The following is a 22,177-nucleotide window of genomic DNA, read 5'->3' on the forward strand; positions in this document are numbered from 1 at the left end:
ACTACACACATTTGCTCCTACATCTCATCAGTATCCTTGCAATCTTCTTACTCCACTCAACCCCCCCTAAATTGTCTATATAAAGCGTCCTTCAGCACCAAACCCTTGCACTACCATTCAAAATTGACCTGCATATTGACAGCGCATCTAACATCCCCACACCATCACCATCACCAACCATCCCAGATCCTAAATCCTAGTTCCTAGATCCTCCACACCGCTCATCTATCCACTCCACTTCAACGCCCAACAACCGTACATTCGGCATACATCAAGCCAGTAGTACCCAACCCCTCTGTCTAACTAAGAACACTCCCATTTTTCTTTTCTTTTCGTTCTAAAAAAGGAAAGAGAAGTAAAGTAGAAACGATATTTCAGTTAATCACATCCGACCCCTCAAAAGAAAAAAAAAACCCCCAAAAGTGAAAGGAAAATGAAAGAAAAGCCTGAGCAACGACTCGAACGCGGAATGGCCATGCGAACTGTAAACTGATCCTGTACCGTACAGCATAAATAGCATAACTTGCTTTTGGGACTTGTTTGCTGGAAAGGGGCGATGGGATAGCATGCTTGAAGTTTGATAGTAATTCCATGTAGTCGGTGTTTGTTGAGGCTTTGATCATTTCTTTTTGTTTTGGTCTGCTGGTTGGTGTGGTCGTGGTGTGGTTACACAGATCGGTCCGCGGATGGAACTTTTTTATGGATGCAGCAGAGAAAGGGATGTTGAGGGACAGGTGCAGAGAGAGAGATTTATCAAGATGATGTAGGCTTATTGAATTTGATTTGTGTGGTGATAGCTATAGGCGTTTGAGCAAGAAGACCGTGGGATGAAATGCTGTTGAATCTCTATTTGTCGTATGAGAAATTTCATAGCATGACATACAAACGAAAGAAGAAGACATGACTGATTAACTGGGGGCTGTGAGTCCCAACATCATTATCTTGAACTTCAAACTAAAACTCATCTAAACTCCCAACAATAAAAACTCATGGCATCCTATGCAATCAACTAGAATCCCACCGTCCCGACAACCTGCTTCAAAAGGAACTCCCGAGTTACTGTCGGCGCCACCAATCCCACCTCCACAAGACGTCCACTTGTTTCTCCCTGCAATGTAAACGGAGTCCACCCGGCGTCAAACCACTGCTCCAGCACTTCTGCGTGCATGATCATCTCAGGATTATGGCTCTCTCGAAGACCCTTGAACCATTCTGCTGGTGGGACCACCGCTAGAGACACTCCGCCATCTGCTGGGTCACCACCCAATACCGCTGGCAACTGCGTGTACGGGATGTGCTTCTCCGCTTGATAGTTGAAGATGCGTGTCTGACCTGTAGTCCCAGGGGTCGAGTCACTGGAAAGATGCTTGATTGACTGCACCAAATAGTCCACCGAAATCCAGCTCATTCCGCCTCCATTGGCGCTCCGGAAATCAGGAACAAGACTGGTCTGTAAGCAGGCCTCGAGGATTCGTCGGTTGATGTCGGTTCGGTCGAGTCCGCGGCCTGACAGTGGCGCACTACCACACATGCAGGCGCGGTAGATGCTCACAGGAAGGCCCCGTTTCGCTGCTTCATATAACAGGGCCTCGCACACCCAGCGGCATTTTAGGTATCCTAGGGTGTTTTCGCTGCCAGGGGTCAGGTTGGTGAGTTCTTTCTCGCCATCGATGTAGCCTTGGTTGGACAGGCTGCTGGATGCCCATGATTGCAGGTGCGGAACTCCCCAGCTGGACAAATAGTGCAGTGGTTTTACCTTGCCCGAGGATCCACGGGCTAGGTCGATAAGGAAATGTAGTGAGCCAATGTTGGTCGGTCGGAGGGCCTCATAGTTCTTCAACAGGGACACGTCCGAGTCGAAATGGTAAACCTGGTCTGCCTGCTCATCGAGATGGCGTACAATGTCGTCCGATAGCCCGAGAGTAGGATGCGATAGACTGCCACGGTATACGTAGAGTCTTTCATCGAGCGCTGCACTGGATACGTCTAGTAAGTTCCATTTGGAAAAGGTGGACAAGACGCTGGCCCGGGCTTCATGCTCGCTGGTCGCTTGCACCCCAATACAATGCACATTGACCGTAGACGAAGCCAACATTAGATGTACGAAATGGGCACCGATCATGGTCGTCGCGCCAGTAACAACAATCGCAGCTGGGTTGGCCGCTTCAGAGGATGCGACCGTCCAAGTTGGTCCGGGCAGCAATGTCTCTTTCTGCCAGTCGATGGTTGCCGACGGTTCATGTTCGTCCGAAATGGCCTCTTTTGAATGTCCATCGTAGTCACCACGTTGATACTGAGCTAGCAAATACCCCATTTCCCTGAGTGATGGATTCGCAAACATCTCCGCAAGCGAGATGGTAACACCGCATTTGTCGGCAATCTCGCTTTGAATTTGAAGCAAGATCAACGAGTGTCCACCTAGAGCGAACAAGTCATCGGCAGGGCCCAGAGCCTCGCCAATATGCAGAACGCTCTTCCAGACACTTGCAACAATGCTTTCAGTCTCGCTCAGATTCTCATGAGAACTAACCCCATTGGCTGCATTGACTGTCGGTGCCTGCCACGAGGAAATGGCCAAGTGATCGATTTTTCCTGTGATGGTGCGTGGCAAATCGCGGACAAACACATAAGCTGCCGGCAGCATGTGGACAGGAAGGGTGGCTTTGAGAGCGAGTCGCAAATAGCCAGTCAAATGCCGCTGTTCATCATCTGATACCTCAACAGACCCGGACGGTGCGAGGTATGCCGCGAGAAGCCCATCAAGTTCGCCCTTGCGGTGATACGTAACAGCCACAAGCGATAGCGATGGGGCCCCTTCTTCTTGCAAGACCTCGTATGCGGACCAGATCGCATTCTCTATTTCCTGGAGCTCAACCCGCATGGAGCGTATCTTGACCTGACGGTCGCTGCCAATGCGCCCAAGAGCGCGCACAGTTCCGTCTCGAGAAAGGCAAAAAGCATCTCCGGTGCGATAGAGCTTGCCAAAGCCGGCCTGAATCTCCGACTCTGGAGCAAAGGGGTCGTCGAGGAAAGCCTTTGCTGTGATTTCAGGCCTGTTCACATATCCCCGGTTGACATTAGGGCCGCCAATATACAGCTCGCCAGGAACTCCGAATGGAGCCGGCCGCATTTCCTCGTCGAGGATATACAAACGTGCGGGGAAGAACGGGACGTTAAGTGGAATATCCGATCTTCCAGCATCTTCCGGAAACAATCTATGCCCTGGTTAGACCCAACAATAAATCTAGGGTGGTTGCTCACTCTTTCAATGTGTTAACAACAGTCGTCTCAGACGGCGCATATCCGTTGAAGAACCTGGCTTGCGGCAACTCGAGGGCGAAAAAGTCCCGGACTAGATGAGTGGATACCGATTCCCCTCCTAGTACAAGTCTCCGCAGACTCGTCCAAAGCGAGAGGTCTTTCTTGTTGGGTGCTTGCAGCATGACCTTGACCTGTGTAGGGGTAAATATGCAGTTGGTGATCTGCCGAGTGATTAATGTGCTGATCATCTCGATGGCAGAATATCGCGCTGCGTTGACAGGTCAGCTATCTTGACACAAATATATCGAACAATGATATACCTTCTCTGGATGCAACAAACATGGTGGCGCCATATTGAATCGTCCCAAAAATGGCTGGAAGTGACATGTCAAACACCATTGCTGAAGCCAGCAGGATCAAATCGTCGCTAGATGTGCCGATATATTTGTTGTACCCATGCATCTGATATCGCAATTGGGCATGACCAATATACACACCCTTTGGTCGACCCGTACTTCCACTCGTGAAGATGCAGCAGAAATTATCCGAAGGCTCGATTTCCCGAGGCAAGACAGGTGTCTCCATCCTGCTGGATTCCTGGCTGACTTTTTCGACCTCATATAGATGTTCCAACTCAAAGCCACACATCAAGATCTGTTGACTCTTCTTGTCGCCCAAGTCATCCACGAGTATCTTGCTGATCCCCACATCTTCAATCATCCAGGAAATACGCTCTGCAGGAAAGTCAGGATCGATTGGGACATACACACACCCGGCCCTGAGAATGCCGTAAACTGCAATGACCAGGGAGTTGCTTTGCTCGCAGCAGATACCGATGCGATCCCCCATTCGTGCCCCATTATCCAGCAAAGTGTTCGCCACAGCATTCGTGCGCGCCTTTAACTCACTGTAGCTGAGGCTGCCGTGGCAATCAATAAGTGCCGTCTTATTCGGATTCTCTCCGACCGCAGCGGCAAACAAAACAGGGAACAATGACTGGTTGAGTTGTTCCAAGGATGGTTCATCCTCGTAAGACGGTTGTAGAGCGGATGCGATCCGAGCCTTGTCAGCGCTCGAGACTAGTTGGAAATCCTCGATTTGACCAGCGCCATCCTTCTCAATCACATCTTGGATGAAGAGATGATACATCTCTACCAATTCCAGAACACCAGCTTCGTCGTACAGGGAACTATCAAAGTCCCATCCACACAAAAGCTCACCCGTTCCCAACTCTTCAACCTCCAGGGCAATGTCTGATTGGGATCTCGCATTGTAATGATCGTACTCTGCGAACTTGAACTCCCCAAAGTCGACTTCAGGAAAGCCCCCTTGAACTTGATAGTTGACTGTGATCTGGAAGACAGGGCTGTGACTAGTACTGCGGGAAATGTTCAGCTTCTGCAGAAGGTAATCAAATGGGACCGCGTGATGCTCATATGCCTCAAGACAGGTAGTCCGGAACTGCTCCAGGAATGTCATGTAGGGCATATGACGGGTGATGTGACTTCGCAAGGGCAACATATTGACCGTAAAGCCAATCAGCTGATCAAAGGCCGAGTGTCCTCGATCACCATCCGTGATTCCAATGACGACATCCTCATCTCCAGTCAACCGGCTCAGAACTGCACCCAGAGCAGAGGTAACAAACATGAAGGGCGTAACTGCATGTCTCTTGCAAAAGTTCTTAATACTTGTCGCTAATTCGGCATCCAGAATATGCTGCACCCGGCCAACCTCGTATACCTTCATAGATGGTCGCTGCTCCTTCAACGCAAAAGGCAACAGGGAAACGGCTTGGGGAACCCCAGCGAGCTTCTTCTCCCAGTAGCTTATCATTGGGGCGGTAAGAGCTTCTTGGTTCAACCAATCATTTTGCCAAAGAGTGTAGTCAATGAACTGGAAAGGCACTGGTTGAAGCTGTTCTTCTGGCTGCTCTCCAGCTAGGAGAAATTTGTAGATTGCCGAAGTCTCGCTAAAAATTGTAGGAACCGAGGAGCGATCCCAGGCAAGGTGGTTCGAAGCGAGGAAGAAGCGAGCCTTGGTGGGCGATCTGAGCAGCCACCCTCGAATCAGCTCACCTCCTTCGACGTCAAAGTTGTGGACTCTAGCTATCTGGGTCAATGCTTCTTCTCGCTGCTGGAAATCTTCATCCGAGGTCTCGACAACCGTCAACGGGAACGCCCTCTCGGAAATCGGAATTTGTTGCAATCCATCCGCCGTGTCAACAATCTTCGATCGCAGAACTTCATGCCGTTCCATTAGTACCGTCCAAGCTGTGGCGAACTTGGTGGCATCAACACATCCGATTATATGGCAGACCAAGAGAAGATTGTACACCGTCTTATCGGATAAAAATCTGTACAAGAACCATAACCGTTGCTGAGAATGTGACAGAGGACGCACGGCCACCTCAGTGTGAGCAACCGGCTGCGGTATCTTGATTGCCTCTGTCGCAGACTTCTGCCCCTCGAGCTTCTGATAGGCACGTGCAAGCAATGCATTGATGCTTGTGCAGCCAAGAACATCAAACACAGGAAGGTCGACACCAATTTCTTTGAAGAACCAGTATCGCACCCCCACCGCATTCAACGAGTCCAGTCCATACATGGAGAGAGGAGAGGCAGGATCGAATGATGATTCGTGCTGACCGGTAATATTCGACAGACATACCCTGAATCCCTTGAGCAGCGCACCCAATGCGGCATCGGAATCTAGCGCCAGCACTTGATCGAGAAGAGAAAGCTCCGCGGCAGCTCCAGACCCCGAGGCTTTGTGGTCCATTAAGCAGGCAAATTCAGGCCATTCAGTCCAAAAGATTTGAGTTTGGTCTGACTCTGCCTGAACCTTGCCATCAAGTGTTTCGAACATCTGTAGACCAACGGTGATAGTCGCATGATCCCGGGACTGGGAGGATAAAATAGCCGCCTCCATAACTTTCTCCAGGCCTTTGGCATCAACGATATCCAGGCCGCTCTGGCGAAGGATGCGAAGTAGTTCTTCATTATTTGCCAGGACTCCGATACCGGACATAGCACCCAGTGCAACAGCGGTTCCGGGAAGTCCTAAACCATGGCGGTACTCAGCCATTGAATTGAGGAATGCATTGCCAGTAGCATAATTGGCTTGTGCTCTGTTGCCACAGATTGAACTGATGGAGGAGAACATGATGAAAAAGTCCAAGTCGTCTTGCAATGTATGCTGGTGCAAGTTCCACGTCGTATCAACCTTCACTCGAAGGACATCATCCCACTGCTCATCTGTCATCGTTGAGAAAGGCGAGTTCTTCAGAATCATTGCAAGGTTGAGGCAGCCACGAATAGGAATCACCTGTCGAATTGACTCGAGGGCTTCTTGCACAGCACTGGAATCCGTTGCGTCTGCACTCAATACTTCCAGATGACCATGGAGCCTCTCAATAGCCTCTACTGTCTCATGAGCGCCGGGGGCGAGAATTCCTCGACGGCTCAGAATGTAGAGGTTCTTGGCCCCGTTTTGAATCATCCATGAACACAAGTATTGGCCAAGACCTCCAGATCCTCCGATAATTATATAGGCACCGTCATCACGGAACAGAGGCTTCTTTGAAGGGTACCATGTAATGGCATTGCCAAGGTCATCATGTTCGGAGTGACTGAGAACAACGGCAAACGGCTGTTCTACTGCCCTCTCGAAGGCGACCTGATGGTCCTTGATGTTGAACGTTGACACGACACTGTTCAGTGCTAATCGAGGGCCAAGCCGTGAAGCAACAGAGTTGTGGAAGGCATTGGTGGCCGACAATTTCTGCAGACAAACCGGGCCACCATTCAATAGTAGACCTCTTTCACTAGCATACTCAATGACTATATCCGTGCTGCGAGCCTCTGAGACAACTGTGACTCCCAGGAGCTTTGCAGTTGCTGTCAATGCTTCGCCAAGGACTCCGGCGACGCGTATATACAGCCTGTCTCCACGACGACATCTCGCGATGTCGCCTAAAACAGTCGCTGCTGTAGTAAAAGCCGCATACTGCACAACAGCATCTACCACAGAAGTCCCCTCAGGGATAGGGAACACCTGTGATGCGGGCAGATCCAGAACGGACTGGTGCGCATTCGTATGCCACCCCACGACCCGAATAAAGGAGGAGTCAGATCCAAAAGCAGAGTAAGCACGTCCGGCAAAGAAACGCCCCAGGTGCGGCGAATCCAACAGACTGCGATTGTTAAACCGGTACGTATCGGCCAGATCCACAACACTAGTATCAACAACAACCCGATATGTATTTTGTTGACGACCCACATCAATGCCAGCTCTTTCACTCAAAAGGAGGGTCGATCTTGGACCCGACAAGGTCAGCTGATGTATAGAGAGCTGCGGGCTTCGCTTGGCAGCCTCCTGGACTGGAGGTATAATTCCCACGCTTGCAGATAGCTCATCATCTGGCTGGTATCGCAGAATGTGGAAGCGCCGGTCCTGAACAACGTACTGGATTTCGCGGTCCCCGTGTATGATATCATCATAAAGGGCAAGTGTTGTCCGAGTAATAAAGTCCATGTCCTTTTCTCCCTTGAATATAAGGGTGGCGAATCTGACAGAGGGATACTCTGACTGCAGAGTTTTCAGGAGACTTCCTGACAGGTTGCCCAAACCATCCGCTATGGATACCCAGAGAAGCACTTTGACGTGGTCCACCACGAATTGCAGCCAAGGTAGAATTTGGGCGCCTTTCCAATCCACCAGGATTGACTTGTCTGCACTGTCAACAATAATGGCGTCGAAACTATCAGTGGAGGCGTTGGCGCTTGTCCATTGCTTGAGCGTCTGTGTCTCCAGCAAAATGCCTTCGAATTTGGGGCTCGCATTGGCGACGGAAGGCGCTGAGATAATGTCAAATGGCGCAATAACCTTCACATTATCCGGAACCAGCGTCCCATTTGCATGTGGCTTGAGCCGTCCTAGTCTCCAAGTCTTTTCATCCAGTCCCGTCACGTCGCAGATCGAGTCGAATGTTTCCGAAAAGAAAGCTTCATCTTCATGGTCTTCTAGCAGTGCGCAGACCACACCGTTCTGCAACAGATTAGATGTGGAAGACCGGACATCACAAGCTTTGCCTATCAGACAGTGTAACTTCAGAGAGCCGTCCAAGCCATCCAGAGTCCTCACGCGATCAGACTGTTTCACAGAATGATCACCGACTATGGTCAATGAGCGGAATTTCGGTCGTTGATGCGATTCCATACCCTGGAGGCCAGAGAGTAAAGTCGCAGTCGTTGTTGAATCAAGATTGATTATTCCAACATCGCACATGGGCCACTTTCCGGTGACAAGCTCCGTTACCCGTTTGATGTGCAAGGCGCTGGTGCTCGACAAACGAATTATATCTGGCTGTAGGTGGCTTTTGTAGAACAAAGACTTTAGAATAGGATCCTTCTGAATCACCTTCTGCCGCTGTAAAGACATCCCTCGGACGACTAAGCCATGGCCGGATTCTCCATAAACAGCCAGTTCGGCCTTTCCGCCGGTTGTGCCCCGCGTCGGGAATGTCACCTGGAATGACCCTTTCTCGATCGCTGGCATCGTGATATCTAGCTCCAAAGTCCCGATCTCAAGTAGCTGATAGGCTGCTGGAAGTCCTGATGCCTGCAGAACGAGTTCAGGAAGTTGTAGTACTGTAGAGAGAATGGCAGGGTCGACCTTGTAATTCTCGTATCCAAGGACCGGGTTCGAGAACCGACCGTAGGCGCTATCTTTGTTGAAGGAGAAGTCATCAAGGTCAGGGTGTTGCATCGTCCCGAAAGATAGCGCGTATTCTAGTTTATCCTCGTCATGTTGACACTCTGTAGATTCTGGAAGTGTAGTTTCGTCTCGAGAAAAGCTCAATCGAGAAGTGCAGTTCTTCACCCATGTCATTTCACTTTGGGAACGCGCAGAAAATATCTCAAGCCTCCATCCACTAGTGGCGGTATCCTGGTGTATAACCAGATGAATCTCCATTGGAGCCTCGGGATCCTCTGGGAATGGTATTGGATGCTGAAAGGCAATATCCTGAAGCCGAACCAGGGGCATGTCCAGCTGATTCTCGATGAATATCTGCCGTGCAGCTTCCAGAATCATAGAAAGGGTTATTGCCACTGAGCCATAAAACGATCGGTCGGTCTAGAGCCATCGATTAACAACTTGCTTCTTTCTCATTTGAGACAATCTTACCAATGTATGGGCAATATCGCCCAAATCCTGTAAGCAAAAGACGTTCCTCCACCTTGGGGCAAGCGGCATATCGTTATGAAACCTTGTACCCAGCAGTTGATGGCGGGGAAATCGGCGCTCACGTACATTCTTGCTCAATCGAGACTCGGCCCAGAATCCTGTCGAGTGGTCCCAGTGGTAGGTAGGGAGGTCTGTGAGCACCCTTCCTGTGGTGTATGTAGACTTGAGGCCATGGCATGTCTGGGCTGCATTAACACGGCTTGCCAACACCGGCAAATTCGCGGCTATCATGCTTCCAGCAGTATTCAACATTGCTTCATGATCTGGCTGTCCACGGAAGCAAGAGTGGAAATACTGGTATTCGGTCTTACCCATGCTGGATAAGACGTCCCCAACAGGCCCTTTCAAAGCCGGGTGAGGTCCGATTTCGAAAAAGACATCCGGGTTAACATTGGTAGCAAGCTGACCTAATGCATCCAGAAAGCGTACACAGGACACCATGTTGTCTCTCCAGTACGAGGGAACACAGTCACCGCTAGTTACCTTCTGTCTAGTCACCGAGGAGAACATCTCACACGTTGTTGGATTGCCACTGAGGGGTTGGACATGCGCCGCGTTCATTGCATTTTCGTATGCTGGGGCTAACGGTAGCATGTGATGGGAGTGGTATGCTGATTAATTTGTCAGTTAAATAATGAAACAATGGCCAATTGATATAGCCACATACCCATGTCAACACGCAGCGCCCGGCAGAATGTACCATTCTCAGTACACTCTGCCACGATCTTTTGGATCCCATCAACATCGCCAGATAGTGTGCAGCTGCTTGGTGAATTCACAGCCGCAAGAACGACTTTTCCTTGGTACCTTTCAAGCATATTAGCGCAGTCAGCTTCTCCCAGACCAATGGCACACATAGCCCCGGCGGGACCGTCTCGCTTGACAGGGGCATTTTCACCCAGATACAAACCACGATAAAAGGCGATGGTAATAGCATCTCGAAGGGAGAGAAATCCTGCAGCGTAGGCAGCTCCAATCTCCCCAGAAGAATGGCCAACAACACCGTTCGGTGAGATGCCCCAGGATCTCAGGATCTCCACCAGTCCGATCTGCAACGCAGTGCACATTGGCTGTGAGAAGCTGGCTCTAGCTAACCGGGACTTCTCTTTAGACTTGACTAGTTCCTCTGCAATCTTCCACGATGGCGCGTCAGGCAAAGATTGCAAGACGTTATCGCAATCGGTAATGACGCTTCGGAACAGGGGAGATGTCCCCAGCAACTGCTTTCCCATCTGGGGCCTAGATAGAACCACATGTTAGCGAGAGATCTCACAGGAAAACCAACCGATTGATAGATTGAGCCAAATGATCACTTGCCATTGTGCACCTTGGCCAGTAAAGATGAAGGCCACTTTTTTATTGGCAGTGTTGCTTCTCACGAGCTCCTGGGGCTCAACTCTCAGTTTCGAAACCAGTTCATCGTGAGAAGACGCGACAATAAACGCCAGCTTCCTGAGATTCGATCGCCGAGAAAGAAGGGTGTGCGAGAGATCACACAAGGCTGGTCGTTCTCTCTCAACGTAATCGGCTATCGATTTTGACAATCCCACGAGAGACGACGTATTGGCCGCTGAGACCTTGAACAGATATGGTCTATTCTCATCAAGTATCCTCGAAGCGGCATGTGTAGAGTCAAAGGCCTCCAAAACTGCATGGCCATTAGTACCGCCAAAGCCGAATGAGTTGACGCCTGCTCGTCGAGATCCATCCGTGCTTGTCGGCCAAGTCGTTAGATTGGTTGGAATGGATATCCGATCGAAATTTATCTTCGGGTTAGGGGTGCGGAATAGCATCTGTGGTGGGATAGTGGCTCGCTCAAGCGCCTCGACCGTCTTGATTATCCCAACCAACGCAGCGCAGGACTCAAGATGACCAATACTGCTCTTCACTGATCCTACTATCAGTTTGTCTACCGAGTGTGAGTCTCCAAACACGGCGTCAATCGCAGACATCTCTAGAGGATCTCCAACTGCAGTTCCGGTACCCTAGAGAGATATTCCTGGTCAGCATGTCTGGATTAGGCTCACAAAATCAGAGGTGAATCATACATGTGCCTCAATGTACTGAACACCACCAGGATCCAACTCGAGCTGTTTGTACAGTGAGAATAAATTCTGTCGTTGTGCCTCAGAGGACGGCAAGCTGATTCCTTGTGTGCGACCATCTTGATTGATCCTTGTGCCCCGGATCACCGCTCGAATAGGATCACCGTTCTGCAGAGCTTCATTCAGAGGCTTCAGAAGGATGGCCATCACACCCTCCCCTCTAGCATAGCCATCCCCAGCTGCATCAAAGGATTGACATCTGCCACTAGGACTCAAAAAGCCCAACTCAGACATGTGTACGAACATGTCGGGGCTGATGATCAGATTTGCGCCGCAAACAACTGCCATGCTAGATTCCCCTGCCTTGAGACCAGCCACTGCCTGATGCAAGGCTACCATTGTCGAAGAACAGGCCGTGTCGATGACTAGACTGGGTCCATGCAAGTCAAACACATAACTAATACGGTTAGCAGCAATGGAGTTTGACGTTCCTGTGGACATGTATTTCGGAGTCGCATCCACATCTCGTAGGAGACTAGTGTGGTAGTCATTTCCAAAGATACCTGTGTGCGGTCAAATTCATATCACCTCATTAAAACTAGAAGGGGCTTCATTACCAGCGTAAACAGCAGTATCACTCCCCTCAAACTCGTCGAGTGTAACCCCAGCATTCTCAATTGCCTCGTATGTGAGCTCGAGCAACAGGCGTTGCTGGGGGTCCATGGCCTCGGCCTCCAGTGGCGAAATCTTGAAGAATGTATTGTCGAATTTGTCAACCCCATCGGGCATAACATAAGCATGGCGGACATTTGTTAGACCTTTTCGAGGACCACCGTCAGGCTTGTAGAACCCATCCGAGTTGAACCGACTGATTTCGGTACGAACGTCCTTTGAGGACGCGAGCACATTCCAAAGCTCTGAGGGTGAATTGGCGCCTGCTACGCGGCAGGACATGCCTATTATGGCAATATCGGGAGATGAAACAGGTATCATGTTTAGGACTAGTTTCTGTCTTCACGAAAGTCTGGAGAGGAGTATGTGAGAAGTGAATAACTGACGCCAGGTAATGGTCTGTAGGAGAGTGTTCTGCTTATGAATGTTTATACGTGAACCACATTGTAGGAGACTGTTCACGTAAAACCCCAAGAGACTCGAGCCATGAAGCTATCCCCACTCGGTCTGACGGCCCCCATTCTAGGGTTTCGGCCCAGCTGCGGCTTACTTTCGGACCTGTTCGTGTCGGCAGACATTTCTCACATATGACGGCGGGACATAATCTGATGCCGCCGCGGGTGCAGTAGTGCCGGTATGGATACGAACATGGGGCCCGATATCCCTGTTGACTCCACTAAGCGCGGGCCGCACTGGGCGCCGAACGACGCCTTACCCTCCAGTACGTCAGTAGCTAGAGGTTTCCATGGCAGTGAGTGATAAATAGGTGGAGTCTGCCAATTGTTGCCACTCAATAAGACCACACTTGGCGTAATCATCAATTAGCCATGCAGATCTTTCAATCATTTGCAGGCCTGCTGGCTCTTGCCTCGGTGGGAGTCGCCGACTTTCTCTTTCACGGCTCCTCCATTGTGATTTATCCCTCCGCAGTATCAGTGCATCCTAAAGATAGCGAATATGTTGGAGCGAACTTCTTCTCCTACGTGACTCCTCAAGGCTATTTCAGTTTCGGCTGGTAAGCTGGCATCCGAACAGAGCCAAATGTTCTTAGGTACTGATACGTCCGCGCAGGTGGCTTGACCCGGTCCCAAATACCGACACTTCTCATTGCTCGCCGAAGCCTCGTCAGATCGACTGGTTTGAGTATACCTCAACGGGCAACTGCACGGCTGTGGAATGCCGAGTCCACGCCGTCAATTACCTGGTCCAAGACCCGTCGAAACCGTCCATCGATTCGGACTATGTAGCGACTGCCCTCGACCTGGGCAATGGTGAAGCTGGACGCTTAGCGCTCAGTTACTTCGACAGGCCCCTTGGAGGATATGCTGTCGGGTCCCGTAACGTCCTCAGTGGTGATGACGTGGATAGGAAATCCATCCGAGACTGTCACGATGCCTTTGAGACTCTGACAAACATCCAACAGAGATGGAAGGTCCAGCTCCCATTTGAACTGATCAACCCATGCGGTGAGGTTTCGGGGGAGTCTCTCCAATATCACTTGGGACTGTAGGAGCAAGTCATGTATTTTCACTTTCTGCGACTGAGGTCCCAACCATGGTGTCAGTTCTCTGTGGAAAAAAGCTCTTTGAGTTTTCAAGGAGGTGGAAGTTTTTTAATGGATATAACGGAGGAGGAATAGCATTGCCTTGAAAATGCCAATGATGACGGAGACATTTAGAATCCCATAAGCCAGATGGTACTCAACTTGTAATTTGTTAGCGCCTCCGGTAGTACTGAGACAGACCTGAAGTATTAATGCTAGAAATTCGTTGAGCAAGAAACGTGGATGTGAGTAGAGATCCATATGAGTGCACTACTCTACAGTGGCACAGATTGTTTGTCTTTCACAATGTGGATAAGCTGGATTCCCGAGTAGACCTGCCGACGCGTCGCCTCGGACGGATGCTTTTTCCGGGCCGACGCGGCCTCCCCCCCCAATGAAACTGGAGATTGTCCGATCCCATATTCCACGAGTTTTCCTCATGTCTACTGTATATAGAGAATGGCGAGTCTCTGATTTACGAGTTGAACTCCCACAAAAATTTCTGTGTTTTTCCTAGCAAGGTGTGCTCAATCACATGTTAAAGATGGATGTCCATCACGGCAACCATACGTTTAAATATATGTAACCTTATCACGCACATATCCAACATTGCCCAAACTATGGTCAAATACAATCAATGCATCGTATTTCGCCAGATCTATGGTATATCCAGTCTAAATCAGAAAACAGAGATCCGTGGGCAACAACGAATGGAGAACGATCCCTTCTTCCTGCATATTCCTCGCCAGCTCTTGGTCAATGACATTTTTGTATATGCGCGGCAAATGTGCCTGTCCCTGAGCCATACGTTCCAAAACTTTCGAAACGAGGCTCAGATCCAGTCGGTACGACTGCTGTTGCGAGAGACGCCACTGCACCAAAATGAAACGGCAGCACAAAAAGTAGGAGGACGCTAGCATCGGATTCGACACCGCATCAGTTGCAAGCCCTGAAATTTGACGGAGTGTAGCCACAACCTTGTCTACAGACTTGTAGGAGCACTGGAAATTCTGTTGTTGGGTGGGCATATTGGTATCTCCTGGGCTTCGGCGCTCTGCCTCAGTTATGTAGAAAAGCACCGTGGAGCAGGTGTGGAGAATGATCAGCAACCAGACACATTGGAGCGCATTTTCCGGCGGAACTTCACTGATGTTATGAACGTAAACTGGAAGCGATACCCAGAAGCAGGCCAGTGCGGACTGAAGCTCATGAAAGTCCGCTAGGCGGCTGCGGGCATCACCGGCATGTGTAGGTATGGGGTTTATAGTCTTGTATTTGACTGTGCGCCCTAGGATGACGCTAGCTTTGCAAACGAAACGAGTAAGAGAAGTCCCAATTGAAAGATTGGGGTTCTCTGAAGCCAGCGATGCAAGATCTCGATCGTAGCGTTCTGGGTCCGGGCGTAGGCCATACTGAAGAGAGCGGTCGTCTAAAGGGTAATTGACGCACCAGAGAGTGTCATCTACGACGAAATGGCGACCCATTAGGAAGTTGATATGTCGGTCAAGGATGAAGAGAGCCCAAAGTGTGCAGCGGCATTCTTCTGATTCAAGCGCAGAGAACTGGACTGCTAGCGGGACGTTGGGACTGGGGTCATCCAGTCTATTCAGTCCATTCAAACAGGCCAAGGAGTATGCCTGAGCCAGCAATACCACGGACTTGGCTATCTCGCCAGCATTGTAAAGCGAATACACGCACCACACTGCTGCTTGCAAGTTTTTCAACACATTTTCCTGATATTTCTGTCAGTTGATGAGATCACGCAATGTGCCCGGGGAACTAGTACCTGGAGAAGAGGGCTTTGGGTGAGTGAGTCGACGGCAATTTGTAAGAAAGCGCTTGCTTGGGAGGAGACATTCACGTCACGATGGGTCCTTGCAGCGGTGGCTAAGATGGCCCACTCCAATGGCCTTGATAACAACGGCCCCTGCGGGCCACGCGGACGAGATTGAAAGCTTTGCTTGTGTATAGATGGTAGAAGAGGATGGTACCGGGCAAAGAATTCGTTTTCTAGTTGGACCGTTTGCTCGGGCGATGGTGCTGGGGATGTAGGATCGGTTGAGAGATTCCGCGACGAAGGATAAGAGGAATCGACCAATGTCAGGCTGTCCGGAGATGGCCCACCATCCTCCGACACTAGCTGGCTTGTATTCAAAGGAAGTGGAGATAGTGGAAAGTCCAGAGGTGTGAGTGGCAGATTGTGGACAAAAGAGGCCAGGTCTATCCCCAGGGGACTATTGGGAGTGGGAAAATTATAATCGAACATGTTCTGGGGGCCGGATGCATAAACGCAATCGACGTTCCATGCACTGCATGCTGAGCATGCGGGCTGGTTGCCCTGTTCATAGATGTACCACCGGGTCAGTCTGTGGAGACAAAAATATGCGGGGGCGTGGGTCTCTTCTCGGAGGACTTACATCGCATCGTTTTTTGCGTCGGCGACATGCCTTGTATGAAAGAAAGTTTCAGCGTCCTGATTGATATTACGTGGAAAGAAGATTGTTATATACCAAACAGGCTTGTTTCCTTGGCTTGGTGGGCTGAAGGTAATCCGCGGTGGGCTCTGAGTAGGGGTGAATTGAGGAGACCATTGTGCGACTGATTCACGACTTTGAAAGGCTGGATTTCAGCCCATCTGCTTCCATATAAGAGGGCCTTTATAAGCTTATGAAGTATGATCATACCAGTAGAGTAAGGGGGAGTTATCTGGCAAGAAGACGTCAAATGTCAGACAGAAAGGATTAGAAATGATGGGCGAGAAGTGGAGCGGTCAATGCACTCCCGGCGACCAGCCTCAGTTGGTCAGTCACGGCCAGTATGAGCTCGATGATGTTAGCTCCATAGCTTACTAGTGCTGAGTAAGTCAAGATTCTTCAAAATGGTCAGCCAAGTTGCTTACGAACCGACCAATTCGATAGCAAGGCGTCCTGGGTCTAGGATAAGTGCCATTGTTAGGATGGGGTTGTTGGGACGCGCGGGGCAAATGCGGCCTGAGGCATGAATCCCTCCCGATGTTTGTTTGCATCCCGTATTCAGGCAAGATCAGGCTGAAATCGATGGCCTGAACTGGCCCACCCTTTCCCTGCAGAGTAGGCTACTTCGTGTGAGTCTCGTATATTAGTCGCCGATCTGTCAACTTGAAGCCTTCTGCAAGCGATCTAAATCCATCTGAAGAACATTGGCCTGACAATAACTTCCAATTGGCCGCACATAGATGGCTGTCTGGTTGTCACATGTCACGTCCATGGTATCACCCCTCGGCCATTCCCACGCGGCCTGTTTCCGAGCGGGCTGATTTTGATATTATGCATGTAAGTTGTGAGCCGGCAAACAAACTTGGGGGCTGAAAGCACACTCTCCGGAATGACCACAGATAGCCAACGTGGCATTAGACCACCAGATGGGGCTGGGCATAAGCACTAATTAAAAGAATGACATTTTGACGCTCAAGGCTAGATATTCTAAGTGATCTAGGTAACGAGATATGATTCTTCCTTCCCCAGTCGAAAGATGGAGATAGGTTAGCAACGTGAATCTCTTTGAAAATTCCTGATCATTGGTCAATCCCCCGTGGGGTGCACACTAGAGCTGCCGCCGGATTCGGCACCAGGTCAAACAGATGGTTAAACTGATCCCGTGGCCGTTCAGTTCCCGGTGGCAAGCTTAGATCATAGCGCAGCAGAATCCTGGACAGGGTTGCTTTCAGCACGTTTACGGCAAAATGCCTACCGGGGCAGGCATGGCTGCCAGCCCCAAATTCCAGAGAGTCCGGGCTGCTCTCATGGTTAGCGCAAATGATGCATGAGGAGTGGATGAGACAGGGCCGCCACCTACCCGCTGAAGGCGTAGTTTAACCGGCTATCACTCGCACCCCCTCCTTTTTTCCGCGCCCACTGAAAACCGTCAAATGGTCGATCTGTACCGTCATCTGACAGTCTCGAATACACGGAGCCAGGCACGGCGATGTATGAGTTAGCCGGGAGTGTCACCCCGTTTGATAAGGTTAGAGGCTGCATGAGTTTGCGATATACGGATACTGATCATTACACTGTGAGTGGATGGTAGCGGAATGGCCGATATGCAATGTAACACTCACAAAGATTAGCGTGATGAAAGCGCTGGGACTCCTTGAAAAACGAGTCCATCTTCTGCAACCGTGCCAATCCCGTAGCCAACAAGTTCGGATCGCCACCTTCCTTGTCGATCGCGGCAGCTACTTCATCTCTTAGAGGTTGGATATATTCAGGGTGAGCCGCAAGATCTAGAAGCGCTTGGAACAGCTTGGGTTTGTATCAGCAAGGCAACTTTGACAAATGAGGAAAGAGGCACACACCACGCGACCTGTACTCTGAATTCCAGCGATATTCAGCATTACCATACTCTCAACCAAAAGTGTTGTATTGGTCGCCTCCTTTCCAGCATGATCCATAAAGGACTGAATAATGTCCACGGGTTTCTTGGCATCCACTTGTTTCAGCAATTCTTGTCGTTGCTTGATTGCCCTCTTTGTCAGCTCTCCGAGAATGTGCCTTGTGACTGTCGACCTACCTGATGCAGTGGACGGAGGAACCTATCAAGGATGCGAATGAGCACTCGCAGTAGCTTCATCTCCGGAATGAAGAGAGCAGCGATGGGGCGCACACTCCAGTGATACTTGGCCAACGCTAATGCTGCTCGAAATGCAGCGCCGGGATACTCGACGCATGTTCTCATCTAGCCAATAGTTAGCTGTGGGGCATATGCAGATCCATCCCAAGGTGGTACTCACCCAAGTCTTATCTTGTGCAAGATCAATACCAACAAATACCCGCTCGTAAACGTGTAGGAAAACATTCAGCACGACGGCTTGTATGTGGACAGTGCGGCCTTACACGGTCAGTTCGTTACTGGGGCTCCTTCTAGGGGACTAGCACAGGACCAGGGTCATTCTTACTTTTGTCTTTCCCTATTTCACGATCTAGTAGAGTGTCCACATCGGTATACACCCCTGGGAGGGCATGGTTGATGCTGCGGGTCAGCAAGCCTTTGGCATATGTGACTGCCGTGTGCGTTCTATCACCTTTTTTTCGTGTCAGATTGCAGGGATCCCCTCTGTTGGCGAGTCCAGAATATATGATAGGCAGATAGTACTTACCTGGTCGATCGGGAGTCATCGAACCAATCAAGGTATATTGGCCCAAGAATCTCTCACACAGGTCGACGGCGGATGCTGTGCGGCTCTGTCAGCCGCTGCATCGGATTGATCATCTGTAGTAAGATGGGGCACTTACAAACTTTGTCCTCGGATTTCCAGGCGTATTCGTTGACGAGTCGTGGGGGAACCACATAGACACGCCGAAATGGCGATTGGAGCAGATAGATCTGATTGGGATGCTGGTGGCGGCACGCTTTGCATTAGTCTCCGGACCAGAGTTCTGGATCTTCAACCCCTCCCTTGCCCCGGCTTACCTTCGTGTACTGCTCTTCAATCAGATGCCTGTAGTCAGTGGTCTCAGTTCCAGAGAGGATTGGAATCCCTGGCGGAGGCGAAGCCCTCTTGAGGTGAGGCCAGATCCAGACCAGAACTGCAACCGCCGGTGCGGCCACCAAAGCGAACCACACAGACGGCATTGTTTCAGCGATAGCTGGATGCATGTGACGGAGTGATTGGTTTTTTTTAATGTGATCTGAGGTTGCAACTAGGATAGATAAAATCAGCAGGAGATTGGTCTTCGTTACCGTGAGCAAGGCGCCTCAAGTTAGTTTGCTGTGTAGATCCCTTCCACCATCCCCACTAGCATCATGTTCGCTTTATACTACTCCTTTGGCCGTATGCAGGTAATGTAAATTGGATTAAACTCGTAAAGTGATGTCGTCTGTCGAGGTCTAGCTCAGGCCGACTGGTGTTAGATTCCGGGCCCGTCGGCGACAACCCGGTGAGTATACGAGGCGTGCCGCGGTGAATGGCAAAGTCCGTCATTCATTTCTGATCCATCGTAGTATGAGGCAAAAGAACACTCAAGCAAGGATGTCGGAGCAGCGGGGTGGATCTGAACGGCATCGTGGTGTGTTGGGAGTGAGATTGCCCGCACCTGGCGGCGCTTGGGCGGTCCCGCGGATCCTTCTTACACTTGGCTGCCTCGGAGAAGTATTCCCCATCGGGGTGAGACACTGCCGGCAGTAAACCATGTCATTCCTTCTGAGAAAACAGGTCTTACATCTGCACTCGAGGAGGTGTAAGCTATCGTATCTGGCGGCATGGGAAAGAGGCCTTATGATCGATTTCCATCGACAGCCCTACTTTCTGGCTTGGTATGGGGTCTCTAGATACGATACACCAGTAGTTATCTATTTCTGAGGTGCTAATGGAGCAAAACCAACGTATTGATTCAATTCCAAGCACATTAAGGATGGACATGCGATATTCAATTCCTAGATAATATACTGATAATCTAATTTTACCCAGTTTATAGACGTTGTATGACAATTGATCTTCTAAACCATCCTCAATAGTCTCAAGTCGATGCACCAGCCGATGCTACCTTGGTGATCCATAGAGATGAAATTCCCTGCAAGCATCCTAGTACAGCCAGGAAATAGAACTGTACACCAGAACAAATATTAGCAACGCAACAAGCAAGATAGGGTGAGGGAAGAGCTACCAAGGCATGGGAGTCGAAGGGAAATGGAAGGCCATTAGACAAACTCCAAGACCAGACCATACCACCGAGAGCTGGACCAACTGCACGACCAAGTGACATTCCCGTTTGAGCCATGCTATGACAGACAGGATAGATTAGTATTGCTGGAAGCGACAACAATGTTTAGGTGAAGAGATGTATTGGATATTGAAGGACTGACCCCATCGTTGTGCCCTTTTTACCAGGAGGAGACATCTGGTTCAGCTAAAAAGGGACTTAGTGACTTTCAATGAGATCTGCGAAACAAAGAAAACCTACCATGACAGCCATGCTAGTATATGCAACAACATTGGCCGCGAAACGGCCGGTCATGATGAACATCAAGACCACCCAAAGCGCCGGACGATCCACCGACGGAGCTGTAAGCCTGGGAAGTAAAGAGAACAGAGGATAAAAAACGATGTATATGAACGCCGACCATCGCCACAAACTTAGCGGAGGAAAGTGGCGACTCAACATCGGATACCCAACAAATTGTGTTAAGAGAAGGACTGGGCTCATACATGACAGCGTTCTTGCGATCTGGGCTGAAGTGAATCCAAGACCGACAGGCGGCGATGTGGTAGATGGCGAAGCTAGGAATACAGGAAGACCTTCGTCGAAGGCGATGGCATGTAGACACATAAACAAAATACTCACCATCATGGCGATCATGGAACGACTCAGTAGCCCATGTCTCTTGCCGTCGCTCACAATGGATGATGGGAGCAACGGTTGGATTTCGTCCGCCGTCTCACCCCCGGGATCTTTGCGGAGTACACGGTCGTTAGTTTCTTCGAGAAGAAACAGACTGATTATCGTGACGGTGAGAATCATCAGCGTACCGATGAGGCAAGGCAAGAGGTAGGGGTATATTCCGAATATGTTTCCAGGTCCCCGGAGTCCGTATAGCTCTGCTGGTTTCGCAAGGGCACCTCCAATCATCGGACCTACTACATAGCCGAGGGCTCCTGTGAGACCGAATATGGCAAACACTTTTCCCTGGTTGAGATGAGCACGGTCGGCTATCTCCCCCGCGACAGTTCGGGTGATTGGGCTGTTTCCTGTGATTTGTGAGTGTAAGAAGGATGAGATACAAGGGGAAAATAGTACCGTTGAAGAAGCCACACAAGACACGGCTGGCAATCGCCCATGGAAGAGAGCGAGAGAGGCCAAAGAGACCGAGAAAAACGGCACTTCCTATTAGACCCGCTAGAAGTACTGGCTTGCGACCATATCGGTCTGATATGATCCCGTAGGGAATAGTGGTGATCATTTGTGGGATAAAGAAAGCAGTAGCTGGCGAAGGTCAATCACAGAGATCTTCCATCGGAGGTGAATTGGAGGTATATTGAGTAGACACATACTGACTAGTCCTGCCCGAAGACCGATATGCTCGACGTCGCTCGGATCGAAGTCCTTCACCATAAAGTATACGAAGGGAAAGAGCATGGTGGCAGAGATAGGCTCCATGAGCGCTATCAGCCCAACCATTATCAGCGTACGCGTCACTGAAGTGGTCATGGTTATTCTGTTTTCAAGTTTAGTTGTGGCGTTGACTTCGCTGTGACACGCTCTTTCTGACTATCTAGTAAAATAGTAGATGGACATCAGTTAGTTTTCATTCCAACGGGGTGTTTCATATTCGCAAGGATCCGAAGGCCCTGTGCACATCATGAGTCATTGGCCAGCTATGATCTTATGTGAGATTGGAGAACAGGGATTACGGAGTTGCTGCCGCTCGGAGC

General features: G+C 50.1%; 5 protein-coding genes across 5 annotated transcripts; 1 reads left to right on the forward strand and 4 right to left on the reverse strand.

Annotated features, from left to right (window-relative positions):
- Positions 1-854: 854 nt before the first annotated feature.
- Positions 855-12,548, reverse strand: BO94DRAFT_620660 (putative polyketide synthase; the record flags this gene model as incomplete). The annotated part of the gene is made up of 8 exons (XM_025616945.1): positions 855-3,215; positions 3,262-3,529; positions 3,582-9,399; positions 9,451-10,121; positions 10,178-10,742; positions 10,824-11,495; positions 11,559-12,118; positions 12,173-12,548. The coding sequence occupies 8 exons, from the start codon at positions 12,546-12,548 to the stop codon at positions 1,010-1,012; spliced, it is 11,136 nt and encodes a 3,711-aa protein (XP_025471949.1). The 3' UTR covers positions 855-1,009.
- A 488-nt stretch (positions 12,549-13,036) lies between these two features.
- Positions 13,037-13,893, forward strand: BO94DRAFT_620661 (uncharacterized protein). The gene is made up of 2 exons (XM_025616946.1): positions 13,037-13,242; positions 13,299-13,893. Exons 1-2 carry the CDS (start codon positions 13,055-13,057, stop codon positions 13,735-13,737), a joined length of 627 nt encoding a protein of 208 aa, XP_025471950.1. The 5' UTR covers positions 13,037-13,054; the 3' UTR covers positions 13,738-13,893.
- A 368-nt stretch (positions 13,894-14,261) lies between these two features.
- Positions 14,262-16,405, reverse strand: BO94DRAFT_562849 (uncharacterized protein). The gene is made up of 4 exons (XM_025614317.1): positions 16,282-16,405; positions 16,188-16,221; positions 15,557-16,108; positions 14,262-15,503 (listed from the first exon to the last, which is right to left on the reverse strand). The coding sequence occupies exons 1-4, from the start codon at positions 16,359-16,361 to the stop codon at positions 14,445-14,447; spliced, it is 1,725 nt and encodes a 574-aa protein (XP_025471951.1). The 5' UTR covers positions 16,362-16,405; the 3' UTR covers positions 14,262-14,444.
- A 797-nt stretch (positions 16,406-17,202) lies between these two features.
- BO94DRAFT_531093 (cytochrome P450) lies at positions 17,203-19,819 on the reverse strand. The gene is made up of 10 exons (XM_025610825.1): positions 19,219-19,819; positions 19,041-19,143; positions 18,905-18,979; positions 18,704-18,829; positions 18,539-18,636; positions 18,319-18,483; positions 18,104-18,262; positions 17,867-18,050; positions 17,605-17,806; positions 17,203-17,543 (listed from the first exon to the last, which is right to left on the reverse strand). The coding sequence occupies exons 1-10, from the start codon at positions 19,378-19,380 to the stop codon at positions 17,324-17,326; spliced, it is 1,494 nt and encodes a 497-aa protein (XP_025471952.1). The 5' UTR covers positions 19,381-19,819; the 3' UTR covers positions 17,203-17,323.
- A 345-nt stretch (positions 19,820-20,164) lies between these two features.
- BO94DRAFT_620664 (MFS transporter) lies at positions 20,165-22,087 on the reverse strand. The gene is made up of 6 exons (XM_025616947.1): positions 21,797-22,087; positions 21,543-21,728; positions 20,709-21,493; positions 20,611-20,654; positions 20,412-20,526; positions 20,165-20,351 (listed from the first exon to the last, which is right to left on the reverse strand). Exons 1-6 carry the CDS (start codon positions 21,951-21,953, stop codon positions 20,265-20,267), a joined length of 1,374 nt encoding a protein of 457 aa, XP_025471953.1. The 5' UTR covers positions 21,954-22,087; the 3' UTR covers positions 20,165-20,264.
- Between the last annotated feature and the right edge of the window lie 90 nt (positions 22,088-22,177).

This window comes from Aspergillus sclerotioniger (genome assembly GCF_003184525.1).
Source record: "Aspergillus sclerotioniger CBS 115572 chromosome Unknown BO94scaffold_3, whole genome shotgun sequence".
NCBI lineage: Eukaryota > Fungi > Ascomycota > Eurotiomycetes > Eurotiales > Aspergillaceae > Aspergillus > Aspergillus sclerotioniger.

What these genes read in the sequence shown, in the direction of transcription:
- BO94DRAFT_531093 (XM_025610825.1), bottom strand. Translation starts at nt 19,380, where the DNA reads ATGCCGTCTGTGTGGTTCGCTTTGGTGGCCGCACCGGCGGTTGCAGTT. An exon ending in TGAAATAGGGAAAGACAAAA is followed by an intron (nt 18,637 to 18,703) that starts GTAAGAATGACC and finishes TGACCGTGTAAG; the next exon opens with GCCGCACTGTCCACATACAA. An exon ending in TCCTCCGTCCACTGCATCAG is followed by an intron (nt 18,263 to 18,318) that starts GTAGGTCGACAG and finishes AGGGCAATCAAG; the next exon opens with CAACGACAAGAATTGCTGAA.
- BO94DRAFT_562849 (XM_025614317.1), bottom strand. Translation starts at nt 16,361, where the DNA reads ATGGTCTCCTCAATTCACCCCTACTCAGAGCCCACCGCGGATTACCTT. An exon ending in GACGCAAAAAACGATGCGAT is followed by an intron (nt 16,109 to 16,187) that starts GTAAGTCCTCCG and finishes ATCTATGAACAG; the next exon opens with GGCAACCAGCCCGCATGCTC. An exon ending in CCCAAAGCCCTCTTCTCCAG is followed by an intron (nt 15,504 to 15,556) that starts GTACTAGTTCCC and finishes CAGAAATATCAG; the next exon opens with GAAAATGTGTTGAAAAACTT.
- BO94DRAFT_620661 (XM_025616946.1), top strand. Translation starts at nt 13,055, where the DNA reads ATGCAGATCTTTCAATCATTTGCAGGCCTGCTGGCTCTTGCCTCGGTG. An exon ending in GGCTATTTCAGTTTCGGCTG is followed by an intron (nt 13,243 to 13,298) that starts GTAAGCTGGCAT and finishes ACGTCCGCGCAG; the next exon opens with GTGGCTTGACCCGGTCCCAA.
- BO94DRAFT_620664 (XM_025616947.1), bottom strand. Translation starts at nt 21,953, where the DNA reads ATGACCACTTCAGTGACGCGTACGCTGATAATGGTTGGGCTGATAGCG. An exon ending in CTTGTGTGGCTTCTTCAACG is followed by an intron (nt 21,494 to 21,542) that starts GTACTATTTTCC and finishes CACAAATCACAG; the next exon opens with GAAACAGCCCAATCACCCGA. An exon ending in CCTTCGACTCCCATGCCTTG is followed by an intron (nt 20,352 to 20,411) that starts GTAGCTCTTCCC and finishes TCTGGTGTACAG; the next exon opens with TTCTATTTCCTGGCTGTACT.